The 27,512-nt window shown below is 40.8% G+C and overlaps 1 protein-coding gene across 7 annotated transcripts in view; it reads right to left on the bottom strand.

Moving 5' to 3' along the window:
• Positions 1-1,753: 1,753 nt before the first annotated feature.
• LOC105672535 (protein artichoke-like) overlaps positions 1,754-27,512 on the bottom strand; it is a 386,355-nt gene continuing 360,596 nt past the window's right edge. For all 7 annotated transcript variants that reach the window (XM_067353616.1, XM_067353615.1, XM_067353618.1 and 4 more), the window contains 4 exons: positions 8,669-9,061; positions 4,865-7,957; positions 3,680-4,017; positions 1,754-3,058 (listed from right to left, as the gene is read on the bottom strand). In XM_067353616.1, the coding sequence (XP_067209717.1) occupies positions 2,495-3,058; positions 3,680-4,017; positions 4,865-7,957; positions 8,669-8,972 (4,299 nt within the window). In that variant the 5' untranslated portion in view covers positions 8,973-9,061 and the 3' untranslated portion in view covers positions 1,754-2,494. The remainder of the gene's footprint in view (positions 3,059-3,679; positions 4,018-4,864; positions 7,958-8,668; positions 9,062-27,512) is intronic.

Here is a 27,512-nt window from a genome sequence, read left to right as displayed (position 1 = left end):
TTGAAGCGCGAATCCGAGATGCGTCGAATTGTTGAAGCGCGCGCGCGCGCGCGCGCAAGGGAGAATTAAAAATTCCTTTGCAGTAAACGCGATATTTCGTCGCGTTTGCGGCAATGCGACTTTTATACCCGTGGCGATTATACCAGTTATTGGCGATATCGAGCGAGTCAATCTGCCGACCAAAATCGAATTCCGAAAACGCTCCATCCGCGCGCGTCATTCATCGCTAATGCGAAATACGTTACATCGTCCATCGCGTGCCGGATATCGCGATAAAAGTTCTGATGGATCCGCCTCGTTGGCCTCTCGAAAATCATGGAGAGTCATCGCGCCGATGCTAATTCAACTACTATTGTTTCGCTATTTAAAAAGATCATCAGAATTTTTCTTACGATAATAATCTCGGTGATATCGACATTCTTAACCACAGAATACATAGTTGCCCGATACGTGTGTATCTATATACAGTTGTTCCACGTATATTTATAAATTCTAAACCATTCACAGAACGTCACCTTAATCACCAAACCTCCAATGATGGCTAGCATTCGGACACAGATATTTGCACCTGACACAAGTATTCGCAGGAGAAGATGAGTTTACATTTCAAACAAATTTATGCGTAATTTCACTATTTTGCCATTTGTTAATTTGTTTTACAAACATTGGCGAAATTCTCCACGTATTTTTTGGCGAATAAATCGAGCGTACTATTTGTCACGTTGAAAATGTCAAGAATTCGTTTTTATATTTTTTATATTTTATATTTGACAATAAGAAATCACATTTTAGCGTCTGCAATGGAAGTTCATTTGATATTGCTTTTAGATCACGTATAGAACTGTGCTAGAATGCTAACCGAGTGGAAAATACTTTTTTTTAATTTACATTCTTTTTACATCTTTTACCCTCTCATCGCTGGGAAATCTGGAGTCGCGCGATCGATCGTTCGCAGGGATGAGCAATTTTTCCCGTCCTGCCTTTCTGATGATTCGGCCAGCCCAATCGGAAATTGATGGTACCGTCGTCGCGGGCGTTTACCGCAAAATGGCATGCCATTTCGCGAGATCGGCGCGTGGTGACGTCCTAAACCGCGTGGTTTGCCGAGCCATTAAGAAAACACAATGGCCACTTCACACCCGCCCGCCGCCCAGTTCGATTCCCATTCGCGAAACGGCGACTGGATGATATGTAATAGCGCGGTGTTTAATCGTAAATCGTTCGGCAAATGCGCGTCGTATTACACGCGGAAACAAAATCTACCTACCACACTTCCCGCTTGCCGCTCACAGCTCGTTCGAGAGTACGCGCGGCCTTCGAAATTGCGCTTCATACACTCTTCAAAATTTTATATTTCTTGAAAAAGACAGAGCATTATTCTACAGAGACGCGAGATTTCATCCCCATCCTCCTCCTCCTCCTCCTCCTCCTCCTCCGAGGCGCCGTTCGATCGGTTTCTCGCGAATAAAATGATATCCGTCTTTATATTTGCGACAGTTCTCTTTGTGTCTATCCGACGTCGGTGCACTTTACGTCCTATCTACGTCGCGCGCAGGTCTTTCCGATTGCGCGCATCGATTTCGACACTCAGTACCTAACACTTTGAAAATCCCAATTTAATAAAGAGAAATTTAAAGCAAAACCAGATAGAGGGCACTCGGCTGAATTGATCGCAATTTGTATTCCCAGCGGAAAGTACAATACGATACGGTTCTCGTCTTGTTCAAAACCTATAAGATTTTTTAGAGTATACGAGAGCTACGCTGTATGGCTCACATCGCTCGTATTATTATCGATACCAATTTCCTGTACAACTCTCTCACCCTCTCTCTCTCTCTCTCTCTCTCTCTCTCTCTCTCTCTCTCTCTCTCTCTCTCTCACGAGACATTTTTATTCGCTCGATTGCGCTCGTCCAATACGATGCCTCGTCGCGAATTGATTAAAACTACTTCGAAACGAAAAAGATTCAGGCTTGTAGAAAATTCTTTATAAAATGCTCCGTTACTTAGTTTTAATAGAGATCACATTCACGCGCGCATTCTCACCGTACTCACACATGCGAACACGCTTGAACTCTTCGTTGCTGTAAGACTTGATTCGCGGGGATCTGGCACAAGACCAGTAGCGATGCTTTGCTGGGGTGAGGTGGGGTTAGGGGGGTGGCGGGGGGGGGGGGGGGAGGTGAACAACAACGATCGAGAACGCTCGTCTCGAGCACTCGACCGAATCAACTGCAGCACTCTCCGTGCGTGTCACTCGAGCGCACAGCACCGCTAATTATGGCAGTTTCTCAGTTCGCAAGACAGTTCGACGTCGACAAAATTCGACACAGGATTGTCCGTTTAACGGGATCGTTTGGCGGGTAAACACGAAACTTCCGCAATTCGGGAGCCCTTCGAATCGGTTAGCACACTCGAATCGACGAGATTGTCGTACGAATCGACTCTGCTTACACGTTCGAAACCTCCACGAGTCGGGAGTTCCGCGGCTTTTCTCATACGTTCAGCGTGGTGTTGTTGATGAAGTTGGAGTGCTGGCCGTCCTGGCTGGTTTGCCGAACGGCGGCGTGGCCGGCCTCGCCGCTTTGTATGCTAAAATGCCTGTACGATATGTACTCGGGCGGTATCGGTTGCTGCTCCCTCTTCACCGCTTCCCGCTGCTTCTTCACCTTCAGATAGCCGAGCACGGAGACAAGCAGCAGGAAGACGATAAAGCCCATGCAGCAGCCAACTATCAGGCCGAGCCGTCTCGTCAGGAAGCTGCTGACGCTGCCGACGTCGCCCATCGCCGAGCCGTCGCTGCTGATTATCGCGTCCGGCGCGTCCAGCGTCTTCACCTCTGTGCAACGGCTGGTCGGCGAGTCCGCCATCTGCGTGCTCGGCGTGGATGCGAGTATCTCGATCTGCGTGAAGTTCAGCTGCTCCATCGGGCTGTCCTCCGGCGATCGCGACGTCATCCAATTACCGAGACCGAACACGCAGATCAGGTAGCGCGTGCTCGACGACAGCTTCGACAGTTTCACCGAGCGCGCGCTGGGCTCGAGTATTTTGGCACGTACCTGGACATCAGAGCGATAAAAGCGACGGTGAGTCTTTGAGATTTTCGAATGAACTTTGGAAGAGGAAGTGATATTAATGTATCTCTGTAGAAATTATATTTTGATAAATCTGTCGATTATATTTCACAAATATAATCAATTTTCTAACTTTATATTTATATTCAGCGTTTTAATTCTTCCTCTCTTTCTCTCCTGAGTACTGTTATAGAAAATATTCCGACGCAAAATTCTTTTTCACGGCACGACGAATGCTGGAGATTGAATGTGCGAGTATATCACAATCCCAGCAATTGCTAAAAATAAATAAATTCGATTTCTTTCGGAGCGGTAAAAATACTTAATCCGGCCGAAACGCGCCGCGCTGCTTTTTTGCGCGGTTGCGTCGATCGATCAGCGAGGACGATGTCGGATGCGACGACACGTTTTTGTAAAGGATGAATTAGAGCGACGTTGAAAGAGAGAAAGAGAGGGAAAGACAGAAGAAGCGTGTCCTCGGCTTTTGCTATCGATTGAATCAAGCGCCGTTTACGCTCGCTCGATTATACTTCACGTTGCGCGCTCGCTTTTCAGCGAAGCATTGTAATGCGCATTTATATGATGAGAACTTTTACTTTCTAGTACCTCGTCAACGTTGTCCAGAGCGTGATAGGCCACCTGATAGCCGCGCAAGCCGGAGTGATTCCTGCTCTGCCACGACACCAGAACGGAGAACGGCTGGATATCCTGGATCGCCAGTTTCAAGACCAGCGGCGCGGAGCAAAAGGCATGCGGATCCAGATCCAGGAACACGAGACCGCGCAGCTCCGGCGGCTGCTCGCACCGCAGCAGACCGCCGTCCATGTCATTCACCCTCAGTCCGCCCCCGCGATTCCGGCTCATCCCGCCGCCGACCAGTTTCTGATGATCGCGCAGCCATTCCCAAAGCTCCTGAGACTCGCAGTCGCAGTGCAGTGGGTTTTCTAATTCAGCGGATATAACCCTCGTAATTATCATAGAAGTTCCACGATCCCGATATAGACGATCATTTGTCCCTAAAGCTTTCAGAAAGAAAGAAGAAAAGTTCTTACCGCGCCATGTCACGATCGTCACGAAAGTCTCGAGAGTTATGAGAGATCGGGCATTTGGATTTGCCGTAAATACCGTGTGACGTTTATTGCAACCCGAATTACCGCGATGCTATTGTCGTCCCCGAATACTGAATAGCGCCGTGACGTTTCGCAACATCGACTCGCCGATTGTGTGCTCCGCGTTCATATCGTTCACTCGATGTCGAGGAGTTTCGCGCAACTACCCGCGGGGCTATTTTCGACTGTGAACCGAATTTGCATGCGAAGACATCGGCGGTGAATTTCTGCATGCGACCAATCATCTCACCAGCTGAGATTGCTATTGTCGAGCATAGCGCAATGCGATCCGTGTGAAGACGACATGTGTGCTTTCCACGAGCAATATTGTCGAACTTAGGCAAACTTCTTTGTATCCATTTACGATAAATAATAATTCCAAAGTGTACAAATAATTTATACACAAGACACTTGCAATTTTTCAAGAAATAAAGAAACAAGAAAAATTGAAACATAAAAAGAAACATATTAACAAATAGATACTAATAAGAATATTGTTTAATAATTAATTTGAAAATAAATAAGATTGTAACAAAGATATTCTTTTTTAATAATCTTTTAAAATTAAAATAGATCTTTAATCTTTTGTAATCGTTTGCGATGGACATGTTTTGATAGAATTTTTACAAATATAACGAAATAAAATCGGAACCGCGCGGATAAAGAAATAGATCGTACTCACCCTCAGCCCGTAGACTCCGTATTTGCGTTTCGAGAGGTCGAAAGGCATTCAGCGGTAAGTTCGCTAAGAAGTTCCTACTTAGATCTAAAATCCTGAGCTTCTTCAGCGGCTTGAACGCGTCCGGCGAGATCGACGATATCCAGTTGCCGTAGAGATGCAGCTCGGCTAGATTCTCCAGGTGTTGGAACGTGCTCTTTCCCACTCCGCTTATCTGATTGTACGAAAGATCGAGCACTTGCAAAGCCTTCAGGTCAGGCGGGAAGTCCTCGAGCTCTTTCAGACGATTGTGCGTGAGATTGAGCAATCGAAGGTGCTCCAGTCCCTTCAGCCTCTCCTGCGGTAGCAGCTCCAGCTCGTTCACGCTGAGATCCAGCGTTAGCAAATTCGGAAGACTTCGAAAAGCGCTGGGGGATACCCTGGAGATCATGTTGTTACCCATGAAGAGATGCATCAGCGCGGGAAACGCCTCAAAGTCTTGGCTGGTGACTATCGTCAAATTCGTTCCGGAAATGTGAATTTCCTGCAGAGCCGGATATTTCGCTTCTGAGCTGATCTCGTGTATTCGCATGAGAGGATTGGCCGTGACGTTCAGCCAGGTGAGACCAGGTATATTTTGCGCCGTGAGTGCCACAGCTGGTATCTGACGAAACTTGTTGGCCGCCAGTTCGATCTTTCGCAGCATGTTCGAGCGGGCGAAGAAATTCGCCGGGAGCGCCGTTAAATGATTGTGACTCAAGTCCACGGATATGAGGCGAGAAAAGTTGACGGTGGCGAAGCCGGTGAGAGATGAGATGTAGTTGCCGCGTAGATCGAGCTCCCGCAGACTCGTCAATCCGCACAATCGCGACATATCCACCTGAATGAGAGCGTTGTTGGCCAGCGAGAGGAACTCCACCGTGCTCGCGTTCGCAAACACATCGTACGGAACTTGCTGGAACCTATTGCCGTCAAGTTTGATCTCCTTGAGCGCCTCGAGGCCTAAGAACAACATCGCCGGCAGCATCTTGAGCAAATTGTTGCTGAGCAGCAGTTTCGCAAGATTCTTGTTTTTCGCGAAAATCTCGGCTGGCATCCGGTTGATCTGCGACGAATCCATCGCCAGATGCTGAAGGGACGGTAGGCCGTCCAACGAGTTCGCGTTGATCTGACTAAAATTGTTGTACGATATTCTCAAAACTCTTAGCCCCGGTATGTCTAGGCGGTCTAACGCCGTGGCAGTGAAATGATTATGCTCGAGATTCAGTTCGTAGAGATTGTTTAGTCCGCGGAAGGCACCGTTTTCGATCACACTGACGGTGCAGTTCTTCAGATTGAGCGTTCTGATCGGCAGTCCTTCCTGGAAGATTTTATCGTGCAGCACATTTAAGTGATTGTTGGCGAGGTCGAGAACGCGCAGTCTCTTCAAAGCCGTTAAAGCGTAAGGATCCAGACGGCGCAGACCGTTATCTTGCAAGTAAAGTTCCTCGAGCTCGTGTAGCTCCGAGAATGTCTTCACGGTTACGTGACTCAGCCGGTTCATGCTAAGCTCCAGGAACTTGAGCGCCTGCATTGGCTTGAAGGCGGTGTCTTCGATGCGCGAGATGGAATTATTCGTGAGATACAGTCGCTCGACCAGCAACAGGTCTCGAAACAATGGAGCTTGAAGACGCGTCAGTCTATTGTGTCCAAGCCACATGATCCTGACCGAGGCTTGACCCCTTAATGAGTCATTGTGCAGGACGCCGAGGCCATTGTTGTCTAGCTGAATAGAGACGAGGGAACTGCCGCTGTTTTCGCTCTGACCGACGTCGTTCGACACTTGGAACACATCGCCCAGCACCGCCAGAAGGTTACCCTGCAGATTTACGTGTTGCAGACTGTGCAGAGATCTCAGCGCGCCGGTCTCCATGTCCGTGATGGCGTTGTTTTGGAGATGCAGCTCGAGGAGCGACGGTAGCGGCGCGAACACGCCGCGCTTCACCTCGGTGATCTGATTGTCCTGCAGCCGTAGCTCGCGCAGCTGCTTCGCCTTGGCGAACGTGCCGACTTCAAGCTCGCGGATACTATTACCGTCCAACGACAGCGTGGAGAGATTCTCGCAATGCTCGAGGAAGTCACGCGGCACCTTCTCGATGTAATTTCCGCTCAAATGCAGCTGCGCCAATTGGCCGAGCGTCACCAGACCGCGCGCATCGATCCTCCGGATGGCATTCTGCTGGAGGTACACGACCGAGAGGCTCGTGCTGCCGGCAAACGTCTCCGCCGGTATCTCGAGAATGTTATTTTCTGCCAGGAAGAGCTCCTTCAATTCGGGCAGCCGCGAGAATACGCCCCGGATATAGTGTATGTGATTGTGGCTGAGATCGATCGACCTGAGCTTTTGATTGGCACGGAAGGTAGCTACGTCAAGGAACACGATCTTGTTGTGGCTGAGGTCTATCGATTCGAGATCGATCAGCGATATAAAGGCATCCTTGTCGACCGACTCGACCGCGTTGTAATAGAGGGACAGAGTCTTCAGGGACGGACAGCAGCGGAAGCAATTGAGCGGAATGTCCTTGAAATTGTTGCTACTGAGATCGAGGAAGTTTAAGGCGTCCAGCCTGGAATAGCCGTCCTCCGGGAGCTGGGATACCTCATTCCACGCGAGACGCAGCGACGTGAGATGTTCTAATCTTCTTAAGGACGTCATGGGGAATACTCTGATCTTGTTCTCCGCCAGATCCAGATCCTTTAAAGAGCCCTCGAGTCCGGCAAAGGCGTACTCGGAAATTTTCATGATTTGATTACCCTTCAGATTCAGTTTAATTAACGAGAGCCCGTAGAAACTGAAGCTCGGCAGCTCGTGAACGAGGTTGGCCTCGAGGTCCAGCGCTTTGAGTAGGCTTAGCGTGGCCATGGCCTTTTGAGGTACGTGAGGTAGTCGGCCGGATACGAGTGCCAAGGATTCCAGGCTTTTGCTTAATCGCTCGAAAGCATCCTCAGTTATTTCGCGGATCGCGGAATGCGATATTTGTAGATGCCTAATTTGCGAGCCCGCCGGGAAAGCAACAGCACGAAGTTCCTCCACTTTTCGATCCAATTCGTACACGCTCAATGACTGAACGAGCGCCCCTGAAACAATCGCACGATATTTCACCCAAAGCTATTGACATGCTTTGTGTGTTGTACAGTCACGAGATTAAAAGTTAAATTCTCCTTTCAAGTTATTTTTATCTCTATCGGACACACGTAAAATTCTTCATCGAATATCGATGATGACGAATAAAAGATTTTTTCTTAATATCTACTCGCGGAATATAAAAATTCATGTCGTTAAAAAATAAAGAATCTTACGCAAAATATGCGTAAAATATAACACGATTTAATTAACGCAAAATTTAAGATAATATTCTAATTTTGCAAAGATATATGAGAGTTGAAAAGTATTGATATTGTCGAATTAAACTAAAACATATTCTACTGCCTTTGTTTATATATAAACATATAAACTATTTCCAATTTTCTCAACAATATGAATATATTTACAAAAATAGAATTACATTTAAATATTAAAAATTTTGAAATTCTTCATAATAAGAGAATAAGAGTTAAAAAGGCATCATATGATCTCATTGACTATTTATGGAGATACTGAATAGTCTCTTGAGCTTTTTTTTGCGTTTCTCTTTTTGTTTATTCCGAGCCACAGCTGTTCCTGCGCGTACGATATTGCCCCACAATACGGACGTATCACTGCGGTGGCTGTTTCTACTTATGTATGCGACGGGAATACGTGTTCTCCGGTGATCCCTGCTTTTTGCGCATTGTATCATGGACGGTTACCTTCCCCGCCGGTGGCATGTATCACGCCGGACAAAGCGTTCCTGAGGGACTCCTCGGTGGCACCTGCGCATTCCAGGAACAGACCGCCGTTCTCGAAGTTGTAACACGGGCAGCCGGGTATTGTGTCCGGTGGCGGACACTTGGCGCCCCTCGCCTCCTGTGTCGCCATGCAAGCCGCCAATATTACCGAGTAGATGATGCGGAAGCCGTCCCGACGGCGATTCCACCGATTGTCACGTTCTCTGCACGACCGGGTCGACGATTGTCGCCACTTTCGTTTGGTCCGTGGCCGCGTCGTCCACATATTATTATTATCGCGCCGCTTCGTTCCCGGCTCGTCCCGATTCGTTCATCGTTTCTTGCGCCGACACTCGGATTTCACCGCCGTGGGTTCTGCAAGCAAAAATGCGAAACATCGCGAGAATTCAATTTAGACTTGGATACGAGATGGAACTTATTTTTACGGACGCATAACTGAATTTGGACATTCGGATATAAAGATTCTCGAAATAAGCGTTCTACAGTGATTTAAAATTGTATCTTAATTTGATTCGTTATCGACATATATTGACGATTATAGACATAAATTCATGTATCGGATTTAACATTAGGATATCTTACATTTTCGATAATCTCTTATAAATTGGAAATGTCTATTAATATAGCTGGTACAGAGACAGATATGTAGAGCAAAAGGTAAAATAAAATTTACTTATTGCGAAAAAAAGACACGTTTTTAATTCATAATGAATTTTGTAAATATCACTTTTAAATTATTTAATTATCTGTTACGTTGTAACAGATAATTAAAGTATCTAAATTATTTTCCAAAAAAATTATTATTTTTAATTCTGATGGCTAGGATATTTTCTCTTTTGCCCAATTGATAACAAAAAATTATATAAATCCTGTTTTGTGTTTTCTTTTCTAAAAATTGCAAACGTAGCTTATTCCACCTGTTTTGATCCGCAGAAAAATATGATCATCCTGTTTTCAACGGACCGCAACATATATATGTACTTTCTGGGCAAACCTCAATTTTCAACAAGGGAAGATCGGATCCCGCGGGACTAAAAAGCCGACAGGCAACATCCTTAAATAATAAAAAAAAAAAAAGGAGAGAAAAAAAGGAAACAGTCAACAGCATCGTTGGTCACCGAGCTAGTCGCGACGTCTCGTTCAAAAGATACCGATCCCCGAAAGATCAGCCACGACGGTTGTAATTTAATGCCCGCAGTAAATCTCCACGGCTCGGGGATGCTGTCACATATCCGCGTGACCCGTTACGATCGGAAAAATATGACCGGATTGGGCGGTTGCCAGATGGTGTCTTAAGATGCTCAGTGTAACCCGAAGGGGTGGGTCACGTGTACGGACATGATCGAGAATACGAAGTGGTAAATGGGTGTCGATTTCCACCGTGCTGCGCCGTGTACGGCACGTCATTCTTCGGATAACTTTGTTAGGGTCGTGCTTGCAGCGAGGTAACGTTAGGTCATTGGCTGCACCGGAGTAGAAAAATCAATATGCCTGCGACTCCTGTGCCACGGGATTTTATTTTTTAATCCGCCCCGGCACACTAATCATAGTGTACCTGCTTAGATCTTACATAAAATTCTCTATTCCAACGATCGCTGGACACTTGTCTGTGCGAGACGCACATCGTAATTAATTAATTCGCTAGATTTTCGCGAAAGGCGCGCGATTCATTATTTCTGCTGAAATTAAAGTTGTTAATTAAATTTTGTCCTAATTAAGTGAGAAGCTAATTGCACAGTCTAGATTACACGGTTGAATAATATAAAGCTGCCGCTGGTCGTCCGAGTTATTGAAAAGCAACAAATATATGAGAGCAATAACGCATTGCAAAATATTACGATTAATAAGGATGCTACTGTGTTTACATCAAACACAACATCAGAGGGTAGATAAACATACGTGCAAAATGGCCTGTGATTTTGCACTATAATTCTGCGACCCAATTTCTAAACTAATTCAAAGTTGAAAATTTAAATACGGATTTATGAATAGAAGCAATTGTGTTATCAGTAATAATAATTATGATATAATACAATAGTTAATTATGGAGAATTATGCAGCATTGATTTTAATATTTTTGCATTTTTTATATTTTTTTAAATAATGTGTTTTTAAGAATCTATGCGCTACATAGCTCTGTAAGCATTTTCAAAGTCAGAGACCTGCGCTCATATATTTAACTGAAAATTACTTCAGAAATTGGATCTCGAAGTTTTAGCATTATGTCTTGAGGCAATCTGTAATGCGAGTACAGCGGCAGCACGCAGTGGGTTAATAAAGGCGGCTGAATTTGCTTTGTTACGGAAATAGGACAGGGCTTAATTACGCGTTACGCGAATGCCTAATTCACGAAAGCTCGCGAGAGATAACAGAAGTACGAGCGAAATAAAATGCTTATCACTATTACTTCGAAACTAGGTGAGCTTATGTGCCATTATGAATTCCGAGAGGTACGGCGTGTCTTTGTAATATATTGGATCGAATCGTAAGGTCGAACTTTGTCGTTTGTTCCGCGCAGTAACTTTGAGAAGCTCCCGCCGTTGCTCTTGTTTCTGAACTAAGAAATCTTTCGTATACTCGACGTTTTACTCTCGAAGGACTTGGCGCGATATTTGCATAGCGTTACGTAATGGCACGACATTCGACAGGCTTGAAAATCTACTAGAAACGGATGCAGTTTACCTGCAATCACACGCCTGATAAAAATATTTTCATATAAAATGTATCTATAAACAAATTTTATTTTCAATTTAATTTCCTCCGACTGAACTGAAAAGTTCTATATTTATATTTGACTTTGCATAATTTTTTCATTCACATTTATTTCAAATATATTTATATACTAAGCTTTTTGTAAGCATTAAAATCCAGTTTTCCAAAATAATATAGACCAAAATATAGCTAGCTAATGGTTCGCATTACATTAATTTTGTAGTAAGTTTGGCCTGCGTTAAATCGGATTACTCTAATAAATTTAATACTTTATTATTAATAATTTTAAAATAAAATTTTATTTGTATTAATTAAGTAGATAGAGAAATAAAAAATTCAATTCAAATATAAAAGTTAGAATCAGATTAAATGTAGGATAAAAAATATATGCATTAAAAATGTTTTTCACAACACTTAAAATTAATTAAAAACAATTAACAGATAAGGCAACAATATTAAAAAAATAGAACAATAACAAATACAAGTTCCTCGTTTAATTTCAATTTAGATAAGACCTGTTTTAAATTTTATCCAAAAATTTCTACTCGACAGAAAATACACAATTTATATTTATAAATATGGCGTATTCATGTAATTATAAATTTCAGATCAAATGCGCTAAGTTTCCGTGGAAGTCACATCCAACTTCCAGCAGTTACTTATATTTGTGTCACAGCTACCGCGTCGAAAGTTTTCGAGTACGCACGCCATTCGCACGCACGACTGGGCATACTTCTCCTGTCGATTCGCCCGCGGCGTTTCCCGCGCGCGAATAGCTACGGACCGCGCTGCGCTGCATCGCGCACGATCGATTGGCGCGAACAAACGCCGCGAGCGGAACGTCGAGAAGCGAGCGATCGCGACGTACGCTCTCGGATCCGTATTACGTTCGAATGAATTCCGCACAGCAGAGATACAGCCAGTCGATCGGCGTTTCCGACGCGGCCACCGAGAGACAGCCTAACTCTCTGGCCCCGGAACGTTCTGGTCCATTACCGCCGCAGCGAAATTGAATTTCCTCGGGATGGCGGCGCGGCTTGACGCCACGCGCAAGCTCGGATTAAATCGTTGCGACCGCCGAGCAAACCGCAGCCACTAATGAAGCGTACCGCGTTGAATTTAAAAGATTCCCCCTTTCCCTTTCCTCTCTCCCTCCCTCCCTCTCTCTGCCCCCGGTGTTGACGAGGTCGGAGGTCACGAGGATTCGCGTCCCCGCGCGAAATTGCAGCCATCCGGCTCTTCTCGCTCGGCTACGTCTTGCGGGAAGGGGTCGAGAGCGACAGTCTGTGGCGGATGGAGGTGAGGGTGCGTCGGAAGAGTATAGACGCAACGGACCAGTATACCTGTGCATACGACTCTCTTTCCCGCTCACCGTCTTCTTTCTCACCCACTTGGGAGGGAAGAGCCTAACGAGCTCGCCGACCACCAGAGTGCTTTGCAGTTGTTCACCTATTTAAATAAGAACCGCCGATGGTAATGAGAATGCAAATAGCGCGACACGCCCTACGCGAACTTCGTCTCACACGCCGTGGAATAATAAAAAGGTGAGCGTCGCTGGCGAGTGCTTGTATTGCGGGACGTCATCCCTCCGAGATCGTAAAAGGGTGGCCGAACAAGACATTGACGGCGGTTGCGCGCGTGGATTTCTTATTTGCTGCGCTAGATCCCGGGATCAAGAATTTCTGGATTAAAGCGTCAAGATTGAAAAGATTTAAGAAGATCCCGGTCGAGAGGTATATGTAATATATACATATAGCTTTGCGTGCGCGTATTGAAAGAAGCTATGAACCTTATGTACAATCACGCATACACGCATCTTACTTTACGATTTTGATCGTAAAGAAACAATATCCCGCGGCACGCTCGATAACGCATCGAACTTTACGATGTTCCTAAGAGGAACGCGAGTCTCTCCATCGATTTAAGAAATAAGCGGAAGAACACTATTTGCAGATAGGACTGGATTTACGATCGCAGCGCGGAGCAGGAGCGGAATGACAGCGCGAAGGGTCTTAAAAGTAGAATCGTAAGAAACGACAATTTTCACAAAATCTTGCCGCACACATTTATAGCCGATATTAACTGGAAATAGAGACTTTGATTTTACGATGGAACTTTACGACATTGATTTTTCTCCCAAGATAAAACGGCTGATCTTTCTAACTGCTTGATACACCATTCCATTAGCCATTATCTCAACTCAAACTCTTCGTTATTACGTTATCAAAATAATCTTAATCGACTTCTCGCCGCGTCTCCGTTAATTAGCAATTAATAAATAGCGCTATTCATAAAAACGCGCTTCGCCGCTTTATTCGCGTTGTTGACGGCACAGTAGAGGTTATCTCGCCTGATAATGGTAGCACGGAAATAAATTTGCGCGGCTGAAAACGAGAAAGGTATATCGAAGAAAACGCGACGAAGCGGATCCGCTTTATGAGTTCTAGGGTCATCATGAAGTAACATCGTTGAGATCGTTTAATAACTTGTACCTCACCGAGTTCTGTTCCTCCGGCATCGCGAGGCAATATCGCGCAATTTCTCCTCGGAAATAAAACGCTTCCCTTCCGCGAGTTTACCGGCTTTAATCATGCCTCCGTATCGATCACGCTATGTAATCCGCGCAATGGAAATCCATCCGAAGGGATCCAACGTTAAATCTCTAATTTATCGATCGATCATTAAAAATTGAACCGCGCACGTATACGTCGGAGCGACGTCGACCCACTTACGTGCTTCACATAAACTCACATTTTATCTTCAGGTCGCGTAACAAACAGATACGATAAACAAAGTACTGCCAAAAATTTCTGAGATAAATAATGATAAGATATATCTAGCTGCAGTGCTTTTTAAATATTCTTCAATGCTAATTTATTTTGGTTTCTAGGAGGACGCTTTAAATCTATTTTTTGTAAAAGAAAATCGTGTTCTTCGAGCTGGTCTTATTTTACGACGAATTTTATATTACTTTTAGCTTAACATAGATTTTATTTAAGTCTTCATGATCAACGTAATGTTGTAAAATGAAAAAAACAGCAAACAATCAATTTCTTTGACCTTTTTTGCTATTTTTTCAACTATTTTTACCAACATAAAATAGATTTTAAAGATTTAAAATGTACCGTGAGACGAAATCGAGATATGCAAAAATTATTCGTATCGAATCACGTGTTACATGTCAAGTATTGTTGTTTTGTGTGTTATCTTACGCATCGCGCGTGGAATGTTTTGCTGCTCTTGTTGTGAATCAATGCAAATCTTATCTTAACTGCTAATATATTTACTTGATGTTATCGGAAACATGCGGTAAGATTGCGGCTCAAAAATGACACTTTTTTTCTGTATTTTGTTGTATACAGTTTTTTCTAAAGATAATCGACGAACAATTTTTATTTTAACAGCCGACAGTGAGATCTTTGGCACGTGTGCTTTTGGTTAGAACAAAATCACATTTCTGCGTCGAGTGATTTCTGCTGTTGGTTTAACCCTTTCGGTTAAAGGCCGATGTGGGTCAGAGAAATCTATGCAAATTGCGAAACGATAATTCTCTTTTTCAATCAAATTCCGGATTTCAAACTTGAATTCTTCGTTAAATCACGTCAGTCAATTAAGAAATTCACGATGAATTTCCGGCGAGGTAATTTATTTCGAGTGGAAAATATAAACGACGTCGAGAATAATCCACCTCGTGGAATTCGCGACTAAGTAAGAGTTAAAGTTTTGATAGTTTCTACGCAGACGGTTTCGCTGCCACTTTACTCAGCGGGAGAAATTACATTCCACAATCAGATAAATGCATCGAACTCATTGCGTTACATCGCGATGCACTAACGAAATTTTATTAGTCGCGATTAGTCCGCCTCTCGGACTTTTGATGCGGCGGAAGATTGAAAATCAACGATACCTTCGAGTCCGGTCACGAATGCAGTAGATGGACCGTCTAGTGGAAAATAAAGGTGCGGAAAGCGTTAAATCACGACGCGTCGTAATCCGTTACGGACTACTGGCTTTAAGATGTGCGAGCCTGCTTAGAGTACGAAACAGTTGGTATAAAATATCGCCGGCAGTAATCCGGGATAGATGTTTTTTCAGCGTTATATGTTCAGTCTTATACTCTCGTATAAGACGGCACGCAGCTACAATACACAAGAGCGGGATAACGTTAAGGGCGCATCTTCAAAGGAAATTTAACCTTGTTGATGCGGCAAAAAAGTTCGTGGCGGTGCAATTAGTACGTTGCGCGTGAAACAGCTCGAGGAAACATCCAGACTGCAGATAAGATTTCATTAACCGTAATTAGTGGTTTTTAAGGCTAATTACCACAGGGATTAAAGGAGAAATCTTTTCCTATTCCTGCTTGAAAATACAAGAAATCTGTACATATCAAGCAGAGCATCTCTAATCGTACCTACGTATGTAGTGTGTAAACATTATAAAATAATGTCAAATCTATTAATATGTAAACTGTGACTTTTTTATAATATACGTTATACTGATACTTTTAAAATTGCACGTACCTATAAGTTTTAATTATGCGCTATTTGATTTCATTATTTTACTTCTTTTTATCGAATCTTTTTTATATAACTGCATCAAAAACTGAATGTTTGGCCAAAAGATAAAAATAATACATCTTTATACTCGTATGTTCGTACGCAACCAAAGTTGTGAGCGAAAGAACATAAAGATGCATCTCTGGCTTTTGGGAAATGTAAACGGGAAAATTTAAATCAGAGCATTTTACGTCGCACGCTTTTTCTTCGCTATATAAATATTATGCAATATTGCGTGGGATTCTTGAAATAGTCCGCAGAGAATACGCAAATAACAGTTTTGAGATTTATATTCATGGGAAAAAACTAACAGCTTGAAACACAGAATATAGATACTACATAATTGCGCGAAATATAAACCAGAAACAAAAAAAAGTTTTTAATTAATTTCTTGCACAATAACTGTGTAAAAAAGAATAATAACATTCTGTGGTATTGCACCTAACTAAAATGAATTGTAGAAAATTCTTTTGTGTTGCTTATAAACAAGAATTACGTCTTTATTTTTATATCAAAATAACAGATGAGTTCATGTCCGAGTAAGACAAATGAGGATATAGTGAAAATAAGAGAACATCGGACACATCGTCTATAATGTTCAACATACATTTCGAGGAGGTGCATCTCTGGAAAATTTTTATTTAAGCTGAATAAAATGTGAAATGTTGCATTAATATTTACGAAAATATTAAACAAACTGGAATATATACATGTAAATTTTAAATATTTTCATAAAATAGTGTATCTTACAAAATGTACATCATATTACGCATTGTTCAAATATTTCATATAATTGTGAATCACTCTTCCGTTGCATTTCATATAACAATAACAGTAATAAGTTCGACATTGATAACTTCACTATAGGCTGTTTATTTTCTCTTCTCTTAACAAATCAATTTCTCATCATATTATCGTGAAAATATCTTTCAGAGATAGTAGCATTGTACGATTATCGCCGTGAAAAGAAAAATCTCCGTATCTCGTCATGCAGCGATATCATTTTCTCCGCCCGCTAAAACTCGATGCTTATCGATAATGCGAAGGCGTTTACTCGGCTGCGACATGCTGAATCATCTACATATGTGCTATGATTGTCTGTGCATGCTGTGCACGATCGATACGCATCATTATCCAGGAATATAAATCTATTCTAATATATTCGCAAAACAATCGCGCGGAACAATGCGTAATATGTAAAATTTCTATTTCAATTATTAACTAAACTGTCATTAATAATCCTAAATCCTTTCAATAATGAAATATATATTGTGATTTTTGCATCATAATTGTTGCACATGCATATAGAATGTTAATTACCGTATCACATAATTATTATTATTATTTACGTATGCCCATCTACATTTTGATCAATGATATAATGAGGTATTTTGCAATCGCTATTGATACCAATTTATGAACTAAAATTCAACATTTCTAGATCGATTTTCTAGTGCAATCCGCTAAACGACTCAAATGTGCAAATACGATTTGATATTTCGAATTGCGGCAACATCATTTCGCTTCGTATTCGTTGGGCACTGTAATTACTATGGTATATAATGAAAAGCAGTTCTCCTAGAGATTATCTGCATACATTTAACGGTATGCATCATCCCGCGCTGTGGGAAATGAAAACGCGTCCTAAGTAAACGCGTTGAAAAGTTTGACCGGACACGAGCGGAATCGAGGACAACTCGTTGGCGCGATAATCCGGTGCAGCGGCAAGTTTTATTAAGAGGCGGCTTTCGTATTTATCAGATGAGCGCCATTGGATAACCAACTGAAGCTTGGCTGCTCGCCCGGCGCGAATTTCACGATTCCGATCGGGGCATGAAACCCGGGCGGGTACGATCCAATCTGCTTGTAAAAGCAGAAATGCCGTGAGGTCCGGCTCTCCTCCGTAAATCCGAGGCGCCGCCGCAATCTCGATGGATTACGTACACTTCGCTGCTATTTTACAATGCGACAGCACGGCGACCCCGAAGAACACCCACGCAACTTTTCCAACTCCATTCGCGAATGCGAATCCCTCTCGCCTTCATCCTTCGCGTCTTAACAATAAATTTCAAATACCCTGTGCAGTGGCGAAAACATATTTTTCACGTCGGTCGTCGAAAGCAGTGACGATGATCGTTTTCCCAACGCGGGCGCGTAATGCGGATATAAAGTCATCGCGCAGATAATAAGGCGTCGCGGTAACATGTGTGTCAGCGAGATATTTGTGCATTGCATGGCTCGGGGCGTTATGTTAAGACGCGTTAATGTGGAAACGACAAGCGCTCCTTGCAAGCGCGAGGGCTCCGTTCCCGACATGCCGTCGAGATGTTACACGAGTGTCGCTCTGTTTCGCAACCTGCACCTTTGTTTCCGGGAAATTCAGCTTTGTCGCGTCATCCTTTGTGAATAGTTACGTTAAAAGTCTACGACGCAATGTCACGTCCACCTCTGAGATGACGAAAGGAGTAAGCTACGTTATGCAAAAATATACATTTTCTTGTTTATGTATTGTGTAGATTGCGACAACGCAAAAAAATTTTTACATTAAAACATTCTCAGGACTTATTCATTCCATTAAAATTGTGCAAAAAATTCACATAAATATGCGCGCAGAAAAAACTTTTTTTTTGGGGGGGGGGAGTTATAAATGCTTTTTTTTTATTTTCAAATTTTTAAAACAGTAGAAAAAATTAGCAATATGTGCAATTACACGCAACCATCTGTTTTCTAATAATATTTAATAACAAGTTTCAACGTAACTATGTTGAAACAGTATGTATTTTTAAAGTTCGAGTTTATGAATATTATCTCAGTATTTTAATGCGGACAAAAAAATTAAATTTAACGACCGCGTAAATTTTTTTTCATTTATTTGCTTATATACAGAAGTGATTTGATAATTCCGCCGCTTCGCCGTTGCTGTGGAAATTACGCCTGTCCAGAAAACTTTATAATCCAATTGAAAAGTTTTTCGCTGATGTAATAACCGTGCTTCAGTAACGAAAAACGGGAAGACGATTTTTACAAGGGCTTGAACAACGACGTCGATAACTACACTGGCAATTTTATCTTTGAAGAAACTTCGTCGCGAGTGTACGGTTGTCGCGATTACAATGCGATCAAAAGAAAGATTACAGTACGGCAGAAAAATGAGTCCCGTGAAATAAATTTAAATGATATTTAAGTAACACACACGTGTACTTCCACATTTCTCATTTGTGTAAATTTGTATAAATTTATTTATCGCCCGGGACAATGCTTCATACATTAATCCAATGCACTATATATTGTTTGCATATTATAATTTTTCGATTCGTGTTAATGAGAAATTAATTATCTATCAAATGCTGCCATGAAGAAGGAACTCGTGGAGAATTAATATTTATTATCGGATTATTGTTATTTATTTGGATATTATTATTCATTTACAATTGCAGAGAATATATCCTGTTCGCCGTTCAATAGAGGTGTAATTACTTCCCGAAGCATTACTGTAATAACGCGATAAAAATATTTAATTGCACAATTAATTTGATCTAGTAATAAAGAAAATGTGATATTAATTTATGATATAGTGTCGTACGTTAATTTTATTATATATTGTCGTTAATTTTATTAAATTGCACTTCGTATTATATTCGCGCACGGCTGATAACTCAAGGTTGGTTTTACGTGCTCATCGTCGAGATCGAGTACGATAACGTCGCTCGACGAAAAGCGGTAATCTAGCGGCGTTTTACGCTGTCCGAGATGACGGAGCCTCGATGAAAACACGCTATCATGGGAGAAATCGAGCGGTATTCGCGACAGAGTTTATAGCGCACGCACGCTAAAGCGACGGCTGCATGGTTCACGAATTTTTCTGACTCTTCTTCCGCGTAGGTTAAAGGCTACCCATCCGAGGTACCGTGTTACCATAGATGGCCACTCACTCGGCCTTGGACGAGTTTTTTTTTCTGAAAAGCTTCATGCGGGCCGGCCTGCCGTTGAGATAACCACTGGCCAGGAAACAAGCGAGCACGGCAGATCTGGCGGAGCAGTCCGGCTTGTATTTATCGCAACCTAAATCTGAAATGGAAGCGAACTCTCGCGACAACCGGCACTCGGATTTTTTTTCCAACCGATACCGTCGGCGTGGAGTATCGTAGAGCTGGGTCGGTGTTTCGAATTGGTTGAAGTGCTTGTCCGTCTCTCGCGAATAAACGACTCCGTGTGGACAAATGAAAAAAAAAAAAAAAAAAAAAAAAATCAAACTTCGACTCAATTTGCTGCCGTTCAAGAGTGAAGCGGCGGGATTTTCATTTTCGTACGACCCTTTCGATGTAGGTATCTGCCAAATGGTAGGACAGGGATTAATTACTTTCCCCTTTGCTAGCGTGCTCTTGACGCCTCGTTGAAGTAAAAATCTGCGTTGGTTGTCTATTTCGTCGTTTTTGGTGTGCTTCGTTTTATCGGATCGTGGCTTTTTAATCTGACGAATCTTTTTCAAACATGTATTTTTGTATCAAAGTTAAATAAAAACGTGGGCGTGAAATTTAACTTTGTGTATTTACGATAGTACCTCAAAAATTGGATAAATAGATCAGTATAATTTGCTATATACATATTTAGTCTATAAATATAATTAGAAATGTAAATTTCCAATATATTTATATATTACAAGATCTGAACTCAAATTTCCCTTCCATGGATAATTTCGATCACGTTCCATTTCAGTAATATAATTGGCCTGTATTTCAAGCAACGTATACATATACAGGCACTTTGCTTGTTAACGATGCACGCTTCTTGTGCACTTTGCTCGTGAAAGCGTTCAAGCGTCCGAGAGCAGAGAACGCTAACCGATAATAATAATTTCCACCGATACGACACATACTTCAGACGCTAGTGGTCTTCCTAATGGTAGAGTTTAACAAGCTAATTCGCAACATTCAACCTCAATTTATTTGTTGTCACTTTTAATCGTGGCAAAATCAAAATAATTATAAAAACAATCTGACAGTAATTTTTAAGCGCCGCTCAAAAATAGCGACATTCATATTGTATCAACTTCACTGCAAAGCGGGTAAAATATCCATCTCGAAAGTTTCAATTAATTTTGCAAGGGGTTTCAAGAAACTATCATATTTATATTTCTTATAAATTTTTCAAACTACTCAGTATGCCATTAGACCAGTATGATTAAGGATAAAATAAAAAATAACAGCTAGCTAGCTTTTGTAGCTGTCTTTTTAAAATATTCCTCTTTTTTTTCTTTTCATTTTTAATGTAGCTTTATTCCAATCTTATTGCTTTACAGTATGATCTCATCATTCACATATTCGCGCTTATCCACGTAGAATATAGACGCAATCTTAGTATTCAGCGTAATCTACTGCGTAATCTACCGTGTAATGATGATGATCCATAGTTAATCACAGTAGCTTGCCTATGATTGCATCGCTCGTATTTCGTGCTCGCTATCAGAGAACGTCAGAAACGAGAACCTAAGGGGTAGCCTCGACGATATTTTAGCCACTTTGGGAATTGGAAATTCGTATATCGGAATTGGCTTTTTTTCCCTTGCACCGTAACTCAGTCGAGGTTTCTAATTTCAAACGGGGAAGCAGATTGGTTAATCCCCTGGGGAACGGCATATTTCGCGTTATTATTTATTTGACACCCGGCACAGCTTTCTTGGCCGATAAAACGGCGTGAGAAAAATATGTGAAACCGAATCGCGGATCGAAGCTCGAACAAACGAATAAGCAAAACAACGACGACTGCTTGTAAATTTATGATTTTATTTGTGAAAAATTTATGTTCCATGTATATTCAAATTCATCGAAATAAATAACTCATAAAGTCATATAAAGTTTATGTAAAAAATAGGATTGGATTGGATTATCACTAACATATTTAATAGTGATCTCTCTCTCAAAATGTCCGGATTAACATTTCAATTCTTTCTAAAAAAAGTAAACATAACTTTAAAATCAGCGAAGTAAAGTAGTATAAACACTAATTAGAGTTGAAAATTCGATAGCATTGATGGATTAATCGAAGGAAGCAGCACTGAGTAAATATATCCCCGTAGAAACACGATATTGTCGCATTCGGTGGTTCGTATTACTAAATGAACTGGTTGATGGGATGCACCAGAGGTATCTATCTCGGTGTTACGACACCCGGAACGCGTTTGTCTTCTCGTCACGTAAGCCCCGATACGGCGAATTAGTTATCACTCGGTACGATGTAAACGCTCGCTGCGGCGGTAAAAAACACAATCCGCTATCAATGCCATATGTTTCCGTGGAAAATGCAAATTCTGTGCACCGGCTACGTGCACGGCGTCGCGGAGATACGCACCCACCGCGACGGCAAAGAGTGCAGCCCATCCCCGCGCCGCGGACTTTGATTTATATGCGAACCACGGGAGGAGCGCCGTGCGTTCTATGATTTATATGTGCCGCGGCGCTAGAAAGTGGCGAAGTCGGGAAATTGTGGGAAGAACGCTTTCCTCAGCGGGACGCGGTCCGGCGGGTCGATTAATTAATTAATTCAAGCGCAAAGAGAGACAGAGAGAGAGAGAGAGAGAGAGCACGCGCACGCGAGTAACAACGCGGCGAACACGATGCCAGCAGGGACGCATCGTGTACTTCCGAAAGACTGAAGTGCTCGTTGATGTCCGCATTATTATACAATCTTGAAATAATTGTGCACCGAAGGGACTTGACGGAAGACACCATATTTTTTCTTAAGCTTTATACAAATTTCTCAAACGCGACATTTCTCGAATGCAAAAACACTATATTAAAAAAACTTTATTAAAGATTACATAAAAAAATAAAGATATTTTAAAATGTAATCTACTAATTTTTAAGAAAAATTATTTAAAATAAAAAAGAGCTTAGTATTTTGATTATTCAGATAACTTTTAATAAATTATTTTATTTATATTTTGTTTAACAGAAATTGATATTATTAAAAATCTGATTTAGTATATCAAAGAAATAAAGAGAGAGAAAGAGAGGGCGGGGGGGAGATGGAGGGAGAAATAAAATTGAAAACGGAAATAAAAGAGACAATCTGGTTCTCAATTAACTATTTTACCTGACCATTTTTATCAGAGAAAATGTCGTTTGTGTTTCATTATAAGCACGTATGATTGAATGGTGCTTATATCAAAAGGTCACGTTTTAATTTCGTCTGATATTTTAATTATTAGTAATACTGAAACGTTGCTGTTATTTCAGTGTTAAGGCATATCAAACAAAAATATCGTTACATGGTATCATATGCAAATTAAAAATAGCACACCAAATTCTAGTTGCTATTTGCGAACCTTTCAATAGCATGCCAAATTTCAGTTGTTATTTGCGAACTTTTCTTGTATTCATAAAATCGTTCAAGCAAGTACGTCATGTAAAAAATTTACTTTTGCAACCCGCTATTATTTAATTGTTATACGATATATGTTTGTATTAGTGTTTCTGTGGAAAAAAATTTTTGATCGCAGAATCGTAATAAAAATGTGATTGTTGCATTGAAAATCCTTTAAAATTTTAAACTCAATCATATCAAGGTCGAATTATATAATCGGCAATTCTGTAACTTACAATTAGTGTTAAGCAGTTTTCAATGTTATATCACTTTCTAATTATTCTATCTTATTTCTATACTCTTTTAGTCCCGTCTTTTTTAATGTGGCGTACTGCAAAACAATAGATGGCACAGAGAAAGGAGTTTATTACCGTTTTAAAGTCGACACCTTTTGTCCAATATACGATTCGCAGGCCAGCATTCGTTTCCGACAACTGAACCTTATCTACTGCTCATTGTCAGTGTTAACGACGCGTCTCTAGAAAGCTGCAAATTTCGAAACAAAAAAAGAAACAACTGCATCATTATAAGTGAATCGATTAAGGTCAATGGGGTTTCTTTGAAGCTTAACTAGGGAAAATAAATAACAGCTCGAGCAACAGGATCTCGAATATAAAATTACTTTGTGATTTCTAATAAAATTAGAGCTTCAGAAATTGGAATACTCTTTTAACAAATCTGATAACTTATATATCTGTAATATATTTTTTATTATTAATTTTTAAAAAGCACTTTAAATTTCTTTAAATAAAATAAAAAATTATATTTTAGACTTTTATTTAAAATTCGATATTGTCGAAATTTTTTCCTGAAAAATATCTCGTGAAATGATATATTAATGCAAAATAATCTAGATGGCTGTAATGCAATTATTTAAGCAGAAAGTAAAAAATAACGCTTAGTTAACTCTGGACTTAATTAGCAGATATCGTGCGATCGATCCAATGCTAGTTGCCTTGTCGATTCAATACGACAGATGAATACCGTAACTTCTCAGCGTATAGCGCACTGCGCATGACGTTGCATTGATGTGTCAGGTATCGACGAATCAATCTTAGTACTGTAACTTACGTATTGTTTTGGTAGGCTGATTGTGCCTCTTTTAGTCACTGTATGTGTGTACTTCGTGCCCAACACGTGTAAAATGCACACGATGCGCCATTGTTATATCTCAACGTCGATTTAGCGAACGAACAATAGTCCCGTTAAAGCTGATGTTCGTTTCCCACTAATTACGGATTGTATTGGAGCTGGCTCGAAAACAATTCGCCAAATCCTAACACTTCAGATTACACCAGAAGGAACGCTTGATATTGTTTTGCAATACAAGCGTTCCTTGTTTTGCAGTACGCTTTTGTTCCTGATGATTGATTTCATTTTTAGATACAACCGAGGGAGGGTGACTTGCGGAAATTCTGTGAAAAATTCTGTGAAAAATGTAACGCAAAGATTTTCCAAACTTTTTGTGTACGCGTTTTGAATCCATATATTGATTAAAAAATCTGTATAATATCTACATATTGGTTAAAAAAAATTTTAATGTCTTAAAAGTTTATAAACTAGTTTTGATATAAGCAGCTTGATAAATTTAAAAATAGAATAAAATAATTTTTTCGAATGTTTTTAATACCGTCTCATTTCTTTCTCTCTCTTTGAATGCAAAAAAGATTTGTTGTATGCGGGTTTAACGGGCGAAACTCTTTTAATTTTTGTTCGCCATCTCTTGAAACTTTCTATATCCGTTCCTGTACACTCGGCACGTTCGTCACTTGAATCCGCTGAAATTGATCCTACGCGAGTTGCCAGATATTGACGTTGGTTGTACAATGACACTTATGGTAACCCGCAGAGGGATGTCAAACCAAATGGTTTCACAGCGCGTTGTCTAGTTAATATTCAAATCGTGTTACTATTGTTTATGAAGCTTTGCAATTGAACAATATATACTTAGCAAATATTATTTGACTGTACGTAGTTATATCTACTGCAGCCAACGTCTAACCGAATTTCATCTACAATCGCGTTTTCTCTCACCAGAATTAAACTTTTAAAGTTCTAAATGAATGGCAAATGTTTTTGTAAGTTCGGTGAGGATTCTTTTTCCAAAAGTAATGCTACACGAGAGACTCTGTACATTATAAATCACATTTCTAAGCCAACTTGCGAAAATGATAATACCGAGGATTTACCAATGTATAAGCATGCGACTTTGTGAATTATAGCTAACAGCAAACTAGCTGCTAAAGTAACTCCATAAACACCTTAACTACTGTAATCTGAAATTATTATTGGTAGCGTTAATTCGCATAAATACCGGTCTTTTCAGTCCAATATTATTTTAGAATATAAATCGTTCCTGCGTTGCATTGGAATATTGCATATATATTGAGCGACTCAGCTGTTGTTCTCCCTTTGTTGATAAATTGAAATAACGCTGTTGGAGGAAGTCTTTCTTGCCAATCAGTTACATTTTGCGAAAGTTGAGTGCTCATACAATGTTTTCCTTTGTACTTCCGCGCTGCATTAACGAGGCAGCTAAGTGAAGTAACGATTATTACATCGCAGGTGGTACGGCAGTTCAGCGCACACATAAACGGAAGATATGCAAATGTCTCAAACTTTAAACGTGTATAATGTACACATACACGCTGACACGTTATGTCTTTGACCTCTTTCGCACGTGAGGAATATTTTTTTAAATCTGACACGTGTAGTTTAAGAGAAACAAAATATATAATATATCTCACGTCTTTCGTATTACCGCGTTTACCAAAAGCGATTTACTAAAAGAACGAAAAACTGTTATGACATTCTCGCCATTTCTTCATGTATGTTTTTAGTTACCGCAATCTATTGTACACATTCACAGAGATTTCTTGGCCGCTTTTATAACGTGCGAAAAAGATTTAAGACATTTCGCTCGCGGTATTAGCGGAATTAGATTTTTACTCGCGCTAACCCTCTGTTCGAGATTGCGCTTCTTATATGAAATTATTTGGTGGTCGCGGAGCGAGCGTCATAAATCATACGACGGCATTTAAATAATGCAATTTCTAGGTATTACTTGGGCTTATAGTCAGCTGAAAGTAATCCCGCGTGCGCGTACAAAATCCCGCGGCAACGATACATGCGGAATGAAACGGATGTCAGCATTTTCGCGATTTCCGCATTTACTTGGCTTTTTTTGCATATAATGCGCTAAAATGGGATTACACCGTATTATCAATTCCTTGTTCAAGCGCGGAAACGCAAACGTTAGCGCATACCGGCCTGCCTTTTTACTTTGCTCGCGTTCTCTACTGCCGTTTTGCGTGCGTTTCTTTTATCCGTACTATAATCGCATTATATTTAAGCGTTATTTTCATTTGCGGCAGTACTAATAAAGAGTGCACGGCTATTTCATTATTTGTCAAACAAATGTTTAAAAATATATTGCAATCTTTAATTTAGTTTATTAAATTGTAGAATATTTGTGGAAAATATATCTTATATACATATGTATATATATATATGATATACAAAAACATTTAATATTTGTGGTCGAAACAATTTGTAGTCGAGTATTTGTGGTACTAAAATATCAAACAGACAAATAGTAGATAATTTTCTTTCATATAACACTTTAAGTTATAAAAAACCGACAATAAATAAGAAACTTTATTTACTTAAATTTAATAATAAGACGCATAGCTCTCGAAGAGGATTAAAGTCTTATAATCATTAAACTGTTTTATGTACATTTTAAACAACGTCTTAGAGTTTTGCTGCGATTGTCTCGTAGATTCAAAATTGCTACAATTTGCATATCGTCGTCGCATTTTCGCGCATTACTTCCGGTTCCGTGGGCAAACATCGTCGCACTTTACCGCACTTCGCTACACTTCACCCATAACGATGCATTCGTTTCACCGAGGAAAATGTCCAACCGCTTTGCATAACCGAAGTTTGCGGCAAATCACAGTTTTCATTTACTCGAACACGTATATCCTTTTAAGTAATGCAACGAAAGTTTTATCTACTATACGTGCAAGTGTAGGATTTCCCTTTAAGTAGTTTTCATCTAATTTTAACTACAATTTAGCGCTTTAAATGCCACTTGTCAAATAATAATTTGAAAATAGCCGATTGTAAATTCAACATTGAGAGAATAATATTTTGCACAGATATATGCAAGA

Source organism: Linepithema humile, chromosome 4 (assembly GCF_040581485.1).
Source record: "Linepithema humile isolate Giens D197 chromosome 4, Lhum_UNIL_v1.0, whole genome shotgun sequence".
NCBI classification, from domain to species: Eukaryota; Metazoa; Arthropoda; class Insecta; order Hymenoptera; family Formicidae; genus Linepithema; species Linepithema humile.
This window is presented reverse-complemented; position numbering and strand designations above follow the sequence as displayed.